Source organism: Herpailurus yagouaroundi, unplaced genomic scaffold, assembly GCF_014898765.1.
Source record: "Herpailurus yagouaroundi ecotype Mexico unplaced genomic scaffold, PumYag 67516, whole genome shotgun sequence".
Classification (NCBI taxonomy): Eukaryota; Metazoa; Chordata; class Mammalia; order Carnivora; family Felidae; genus Herpailurus; species Herpailurus yagouaroundi.
This window is the reverse complement of record NW_024420323.1, coordinates 1-8,740: the sequence shown is the minus strand read 5'-3', so window position 1 is coordinate 8,740 and position 8,740 is coordinate 1. Positions and strand designations below refer to the sequence as shown.

At 68.3% G+C, this 8,740-nt stretch overlaps 1 protein-coding gene across 1 annotated transcript; it reads right to left on the bottom strand.

Annotated features, from left to right (window-relative positions):
- Positions 1-13: 13 nt before the first annotated feature.
- LOC121025152 (protein jagged-2-like) lies at positions 14-1,839 on the bottom strand (the record flags this gene model as incomplete). The annotated part of the gene is made up of 2 exons (XM_040467588.1): positions 1,722-1,839; positions 14-308 (listed from the first exon to the last, which is right to left on the bottom strand). Coding segments are annotated over exons 1-2 (407 nt in total), but the record flags the coding sequence as incomplete, so codon positions are not given.
- Positions 1,840-8,740: the final 6,901 nt, after the last annotated feature.

Genomic DNA, 8,740 nt, shown 5'->3' with positions numbered 1-8,740 from the left:
CCCCCCCCCCCGCCCCCGCGTGCCCCTCGAGGGCTGCCCACCCGGCCTGCACTCACCCTCCTTGCACTCCTGGCCCATCCAGCCGTCCATGCAGGCTTTGTTGCCATACTGGTCGCAGGTGTAGTGGCCGAAGAAGTCGTCGCGCGGCCGGCAGAACTTGTTGCACGTGGCGCTGTAATAGTTCTCGTCGCAGCGCACGCGGATCTGCAGCTCCAGGTGCGCCACGTGGCCGCTGAAGTGCAGGCTCTTCCAGCGGTCCTCGGGGTTGATCATGCCCGCGTGCGACACCCGCTCGATCAGCAGCTCCTCTTGGGGGGGCGGCAGAGTCAGCAGGGGCCACGGGGACGCTGGCCGGGCCGCCGCAGGGGCTGCGGGGCCGAGGGGGGACCACAGCTCTGCAGGGGCGGGGCCGGCTGGACTGCCCTCCCTGTCGAGGGTTCGGGTTCGTCCCCCGCCCCCCACCCCCCACACCGTCTTAACACAAAGCTTCTCCTGCCCCTGAGACACACGTGGGTCCCGTGACCCCACAGCTGGGCCTCACTTCCAATTAAGCCACAAGGGGGTGAGGGGGCAGGCTGACAGCCATGGGCACACAGGGGCGGGGGGGGGGGGGGGAGCCATCCCCAACGCTTCTGTTCCGATTTGGGGTTTTCCACAATGAAAGGCTCGGGAGCCCCAGGCACCTCACTCTCCCTCCCACTGCACCACTCAAGGGCCTGGGGAGCACTCCCGCTCTGGCCTCACAGCCCACAGCCCACTGAGCCCGTCCGGCCAAGGTGCCCGGCCGACCCGTCCCCACACCTACCCGGTCCCCACCGACCACTGCCCCGAGCCCGGGCCCTCCGGGCAGACGGGGGACCCGAGGGCCCTCGCGACCTCACCCTCACAGCGTCCATCCCAGCGATGGCCCTCCGTCCCGCCTGCTCCTCGGGCCATCCCGACCCTGCCCTCTCTCTCTCACGACGTCTACCTTCGGAGTGGCCAGGGCCCCACTCGCCCCACAGGCCGCCCCTGGGCCCGGCACCCAGCGGCCTCCTCCCGGGCCTCCACCCTGGCCAGACAGTCCACCCTACAGGCGGTGGCCTGAGCGATCCTGCCTCTGGGAAAAGGCCAGCATCCTCACGGGGGCCCACGCAGTCTCTGTGACCTGACTTTGGCCTCGCTGACCTCGTCACCCCCCACCATGCAGGCCCACGCTGCTCACAAACACGTCGGCTCACCCCTGTCACCTGCACGGCTCCTGCCCTCTGCCCTGTCACCATAAGGCCCACAGACCCCATGCACAGGCTGGCCGGCCGGCCGGCCGGCATGCGAGCCTCAGGGAAGGGCCAGCGGGCCCCCACGTTCCAGGACACGAAGGCAGAGGAGGGGCCGCAAATGCAGAGAGCCTCTCAGGGATGCCCACTCCGCCATGCGCCTGACATGGCCCTGGGGAAAACATCTCATCGGGAGAACAGAACAGAAGAAGCCAGGACTGGGGTCAGGGTCCAGGCACAGCTCTGCACGTCACAAATGTGGCACAGCTTCCTAGCAGCCGGGGCAAAGAGGGAGACAGCACACTAGACCCCTGGGGTACAGGGTCATGGGTCTTTGTCCCCAGCAGGCAGAGGACCAGGAATCTGGCCACACGCATCTGGCTAAAGAGGGTAGCCTCCCCGTGTCCTGAGGGAGGCCCTGCAGGCAACTGGCTGCCCCAGCCACCCGGCTCCCAGAGGACTCACCATCCGGGGTGGTGTCATTGTCCCAGTCCCAGGCCTCCACGATGAGGGTGAAGGAGCGCTGCAGACACGGGGGCAGGCAGTCAGGGACCAGGCGGGGCCCACCCGACCGCATCCCAGCCCTGGCCACCTCCCCTCCCCGGTGCCCCAGCTCTGCCCCTGGGGCTGTCCCGGTTCTGCCTCCCCGGCGCCCTCCCCGCCTCACTCCTCCGCTCTGGGGACTGGCTTGGTGCCACATCTCAACAGGCCCCAAAATGACCCAGGGGGCGGAGGCCGACCCTCCAGGCCACGAAGGCTCTGGGGACTTGGGCTCCCGCAGCCCCAGTGGCCCACACCTAGCCAGCTACCCCAGCTGGGTCAGCAGGAGGGGCAGGGCAGTTGGCACACAGACCAGGGTCGCACGGGCAGGAGCACCCCCGGGCACCTCACTGGGTCCCGCAAAACATGAGGCCCTTCCGCGAGCGGAGACTCGAGAGGGACAATGCCCTGTCACCGCCCCAGCTGCCCCTCTACCAGGGCCCGGAGCTGCCCCCAGGCCACAGCAGGTGCACAGTTCAACGGCACACATCCCACAAAACTGCCCCATCCAAAGAACAGAAGGGAGGGGCCCTGACTGCACAGATGGGGAGACTGAGGCTCAGGGACTGCCCACGGATGTCACTCCCCACTCGCTCCTCCCAGGAGCCTCTGGTCCTTGAGTACAATGTGATGGGTAATGTCACCGAGTGAACTCAGGACCCACCCTCTCCACCAGAGGCAGCAGAGACCCCAGCAGTGCTGCCCTTGCCCAGTGCAGGTGTGCTTTCCAGCCGCAGAGGCCCAGCTCCTCCCGCCCAGGGCCTTCCGTGCTCCCGGATGCACACTGCTCAGCCCTCTTCAGACCGGCCATGAACATGCTGAACACCCCTCCATCCGGCCCTGGCTGCCCTGGGTTGGGGGCCCGTGGCACAGGGCCGCCTCTGTGGCCACAGGCTGGTGGCTTCCCCCCCGAGGTGGGGGGCCACGTGGGAGAGGCCAGACTTATCCCCACCCTCGGCACCCCCCACCTTCTCGCCCCTGCGGTCTGGCTGTGCCGGGGAACTCACGCGCCTCACGGCCAAAGACCACCGCGTGGGCTGCTCCCCCAGCCCAGCAGCCTCCCGCTGATGCCCCAACCCGTCAGCACACTCCGGCCAGAGACAGACCCCGGCCTCCCTGGACCCCGGCCCCGCTCCGACTGCCTGCCACCCCCAGCCACCCCCACAGCCTCTGGGTCCCCGGGGCACAGCCCTCCTTCGGGGACCCTCTCCTCGTCCCCACTCTAGGCCCGCAACTGTCCCTCCAGAGAGACCGCACCACCCCCAGCTGTTCCCAGCCTTACCTACACTGCTGACTCTGCCCTGAGCAGAGCCTCCTGGATGCCCCACGGGACCTCACACCCACCCAGGAGCCGTCCTCCACCCCTTTAGAACATTCTCCGCCCACATTGGGCTGTCACTAGGCTCTCGGTCCCACATCTTGGAGTCTCCCTTAAACCCACTCCCCGTGCCCACTACCAACCTCCATGAAGCCAGCTACCTGCAGCCACTGGGGCCTCCACACCCCCATCCACGGGAGCCCCGATGACCCCCAGGGCTGTGTGTCTTCCCCAATGCTCAGAGCCCTCCTGGGGCTCCCCGTGACTCCTGCCCTCTTCCCAACCACCCAGCCCCTGCCCTGCCTCCACCTCAGCCTGCCCACCCTGCCCCTGGACCTTTGTACACACAGCTCCCTCCCTCTGCCTGGAATGCCACCCTCGGGCCAGCCTTCCCCTGGCCGTTCCCACTCCTGCTGACAGTTAGAGTACCCAGCTCTTCCTAGACCTCACTCCACCCAACTCATTCATTCATTCATTCATTCATTCATCCATCGAGCATGCACCAGGCATGGACCTACTACCAATGGGTGAGTCAGCAGAGACCCAGGGGCGAGGTGCTGTTCTAAACAGGGGTCAGGGCAGGCTGTGGAAACGGACATGTTGGGGTTGAGGCCGCAGACAATCAGGAAGCACCCTGAGCAGGAGGAAGCGCACGGTAGGCCCGCGGGGCTGGGAGAGCAGGGGTGCGAACACGGGGTATCAGGCTGCGCTTAGTCACAGACCCCGGTACCAGCTCGGGTGCCGATGCCGAGAGAAACGAGCGGTTGCCGGAGGGGGCAGGGAGGCCACAGACCGCCCGCCAGGGCCAGAGTGACTGCTCTGGCCACTGTGCCAAGTGGGCCGTGAGGGTGGGCGCAGGCAGGGGCAGGGAGCCACAGGCTGGGCACGAGAGGACAGGCCGGTTTGGGGGCAGGGGGGCTGTGACCACCGCTGCAGGTCAAGTCCACCAGCAGGACGAGCACCTGGGCTCCAGGTGAGCAGGGGGCTCCTCCCGGCTCCCCAGAGCCCCCACGCCAGAAGCTCAGGTAGGATTACCACCACCTTCGTCCGCGCCCAGGGCTCCAGTTACCTGCTCCCACAGGGATGCGTACCGCCCGCCAGCTGGGCTCCCTGCGCACGGACAACAGGAAGTCATCCAGAGAGAACCTGAGCCAGCAGGCAGGACAGCACCCACACCTCCCCCGGTGCTGGGCCCCCAGCCTCCTCCCCTCTACGGGGCTGGCCTCCAAGACTCAGTTTCCCCAGTGCCAACGGCAGCCTCTCGCCCCCGTGCTTCCTGACACGCGCAGTGTGAGCCAGGACAGGGTTTTGTCACCCAAGTCCCCGGAGAACAGGAGAGTCGATAGGTCCAGGCCAGAGGCTCATCAGGTCTCCCGTGGTTCCAGGGATGCGGCAGAGACGATGAGGGCTGGGCAGTGGCAGCTAGGACGGGAGGGGGGCCCCGAGCAAGCAGCCAGAGAGCCCCCGCCCCTCCTCCCAGGCCAGCCTCAGCTGGGCCACCTGCCTGCCTGGCCCCGAGAGGCCCATCCGGCTACCTGGCCGTAGTCCCCGAAGGCCCCCCCACACCCCTTCCCAAAGGACTGCCCTGACCCACCTGCCCCACACAGGTAGACCCCCGGCCCGGCCATCTGACTACCCCTCCCCAGCTCAGACCCCCAAGGCCAGGCCCAAAGCCTTCGTCTGACCCTCAGACGGGGCTGACAGGGCAGCAGCCCAAAAGCATGGGAATGGCACAGGGCAGACACGGGACCTACGGACCACACCCCGTGGTCAAGAAAGGCCGGCACTGGTTTCTTCCCGCAGCATCCCGCATCAGCAACCCAGCCCCCCCCACGGAGCCGGCGCCAGGAGCTCTAAGCACAGATACATTTCCTGAAACCTGAGCCTTGGAGAGGCCCAGGCCTCTGCTGCCATTGTCCCTAAGGAGAGGGGGAGGGGGCCACCTTCCCCCAAGGCGAGGCCGGCGAAATGGACCACAGGTCCACCGCACACGGCAACTCAGACATCCACACTCCACACCTTGCCTGGCTGCGCCCCACCTGCCCCCCCCCCCGCAGTCCCCCACCGTGAAGGTCACCGGCAGCCCGGGGTCTCCCAGTGCCGTGTCACATGGACCTCGTGAGATCCCCGCAGCAAAGCCCCTGACGTGCTGACACCGGTCAGGCCTTCCCCACCCGGGGTCTGGGGATGGGGACCCCAGCTCAGGCCTGGAGATTAGAGAGGCTTGTCTGCCAGCCTGACTCTGTCCCCTCACTGGGCCAGCCTGCAACCCCCCACCCCCCGTCCACGCACCACAGAACAGCTGACAGAGCCCCCCACAAAGCCCTGCCACGGGCCCTCCAGCATCCCTGTTGCTCCCCAACCCAGCACCCCCTCAAAGCCTGAGGACAAAGCCCCTGTCCATTTCCGAGCCCTCCACTGACTGGCGCGGCCCCTCCAGGGTCTACCCCGCGCTCAGGCACTGAGAGCCCCGCCCTGCCGCCCCCACACCAAAGCCTCAAACGAGACCCCTGACACCAGCAGGTGACCAGGTGCAGAGCAGGGTGCGGCCTGCCGAGCGTCATCCAAGCAAGCCCCTGGTCCCCTCTGGGATGGCTCAAGACAGCAGCCCCAGCGCGCTCTGGGGGTGGGCCCACGGCAGCCCTCGGGTCCTCAGGGCAGGGCACGCAGGAGGGATGGAGGCTCCCCACCAAGGGCAGCCGCGGTACTCCCGGACACAGACCCTAGCCTGCAATCCTGGGCCGGAAGCACGCAGACGACAGGTTCCCGCGGCAGTTGGGCGCAGCAGGGTCAGGCCCTGTATTCACATCCCACCAGGCCCTCCCTCACCGGCTACGGTCCCTACACACGGCCCTGAGCACACCAGGGCCCCTCTGGGACTCTGGCCTTCTTTCTGTGGGCTCCCCGTGGAGAAGAGGAGACGAGGGAGGCCAGGGAGCAGCCCGGGGGCTTCCACGAGCCCGAGCCCACAGGGCAGCCCTGCCCCCCCCTTGTGAGACCCCACCATCGCCCCACTTCACAGGCGGGAAGGCCCCGCACCGGGTCCTGCAGCGGCCCGAGAGCTCAGGTGGCTACACTGTGAGGGTCAGCCCCGGGCCCGTCTCCAGCGAGCCACACACAGTCGCCTCCCTGCACGCGCGACGTGTATGACAAGAGACGCCTACGGGTGGCGTTCTGGGGTGCCAAGTGCCAGGGCCTGGGCCAGGTAGGAAAGGGGTGTGCTTCCTGCCGGCCCCTTGCTGAGGACGGGCCCCCCCAGCAGCCAGCTGCTCTGAGCTCACCACCCACAGGCCCCTCCAAACCCAGCACTGGCTCCCGGCCACACCCAGAGATGGCACACGTGCACACATGTGCACAGGCACGCGTGACCAAACGTGGCCTCCATCCTCACCACCACGGGCTCGGCACCAGGGACAACGAGGAGTCACTGAACTCCTGGGGGGCCGGTGGGAGGCGTGGGTCGCGTGGGCCGCATCCTGGCAGGTCTACCCCCACCTCCCAAACCCTGGGCCCGCCCGTCCCCAAACACCGAGCCCGACGCCAACCCGCAAGCACACGCTACAGACGGCACGGCCCACGCGGCCAGCTCAGGGCCCACGAGGGCTCGGGCGGGCCCAGGGCAACTTGATGGGGCGGGGGTGGGGTGGGGGGGCGGTGCGGAGCCCAGACTAGCTCCCTGTCCTCCTGTCTCCGGGGACGGGGGCGGGGGCGGCACTGGCAGCTGGCTCCCTCACCTCCCCACGCTCAAGGCCCTCCTCGCACCCCTACTCCAGGATGCCGGAGAGTCCAAGCTGGTCCTGGGCAGGGCCTCCCCCTGCCCCCACCGCAACCCTCCCAAAGGAAACCCAAATACGGTTCCAAACGCGCCCCGGCTCACAGGACGGAACCGAACTTGCAGCAGAGCCAGGCAGCATGGCCGCGGGGCTGCCGCCGGCGGAGCGGAAATACCAGGACGCTGGCATCACCAAACCAGCTGCACGCGGCGGCCAGGATGCACTGTCGGCGGGGAGCGGAGACACGGAAGCCGCCCCCCGAGCATGCAGCGAGCCCACGGCCCCGGCCACCTCAGAGCGCGTCCCCTCCCGAGCACCTGAGGGAGCCAGCTCGGAGCGGGAGGAAGGGCAGGGAGACGACACCAAAGACCCAGTGCCCAGGCTCCGGGGCTCCCTGCCCTGTCCCATCCCGCCCCTGGCCAGCCCGTGGGGCCAAGAGCCATGAGGGACACGCGCCGGCCCGCCACATTCCTCCAAGGCCTCCCTGCCCCCCACCCCCACTGCTGCCAACTCGAGCAGAAAACACATCCTCAGGTAGCGATTTGGAGCCACGCTGGCTCAGGCCCAAGTGCAGATGACAGGCTGCGGGCCCTGCTCAGACCTGCCTGCTGCACGGCTGTGGGGGTGAGGGGGCCGAGCAGATCCTAACCGCCTGGAGCCCTCCCATGCCCGCCCCTGCCTTTTCCAGCAGGGACACAGCTCCCACCCAGGGCCCCAAGGTCAAGGGAGACCCCAGAGGCCAGCCAGGGAACGCTAGGACGGGGCCCTGGCTAGAGGGGACCCCCGCCATCCCTCCTATGCCAGCCGGAGCTCAGAAAGAGGCAGGGACGGGGTAGCGGGGAAGGCTGCCTGGTCTGAGCGTAGGAAGAGGTATCAGCACAAGGCTCAGAGCAGGGGGAGGCAGGGGGCCCAGCCCCCCCGACAGGCAGGTCCTACTGACCCAACACTGGCCGGCCTGGCCTTAACCCCAAGTCTCTCCCAGGACCAGGGCACCAGATGGACACCGGTGCGGCCGATGGTCTGGGGCCCTCGGTCACAGCCTGGCACCCTGCTCCACCCCTGCCCGCTCCCAGACCCTCAGCCGGCCCCCACCAGCTCCTGCACACTGGGGTACCTCTCTGGGGCCTTCTCTCACTCCTGCCCCACCCAGACCTGCAGCAGAAACCTGAGTGTGGGGGATGGGGAAAGGGGGAGGGGGCAGGCTCTGCTTCGGAAAGCAGACCAATCACCTGGTGCATCAGGAGACCTCCGCTGGCTCACTCAACTACTCGTGCACATCCCCCTGCCTGCCAGCCCCAGAGCAGACCCCAGGTTTGGACCACATCCCTCTCAGCATTCCCGAGCCCACTTTTCAGCCAGCCTGCCCCCCACTGACCCCCTTAAAAACAAAACAAAACAAAACCAAAAGCCCACAGATAGACGGGGCCAGGAAGATCCCAACACCAGGGGTGTCCTTGGGCCAGCAGCAGGGGTGCGCCGACACTCGCACATTGGGTCCTCCAGGGCCAGCCAGGGCTGCCCCCCCCACCTCCACCCCCGGGCATCCAGGAAACAGCAGGGCGGGCGCAGGCTGGCCACGGGCCCGGGGCGGCTCCGCCAGGGCCTGCCCCAGACCAGCCCCAGCACGCGCGGCGCACATGCCTCCGCGGCCTGCCCGGGCCCGGGCGCCGCGCCTCACCTCGCCTCGCCTCCCCCCTCCCCAGACAGACACGCGCAAGGAGACGCAGGCACACGCCGAAGGCTGCCGCGCACGCGGGCCGCGGCCACCCCGCTCCCGCCCCGCCCCTGCCGCGACCCCCGCGCGTCCACGTGGCCAGGCGCGGACGGAGCCCCACGGAGCACGCGCCCAGGGT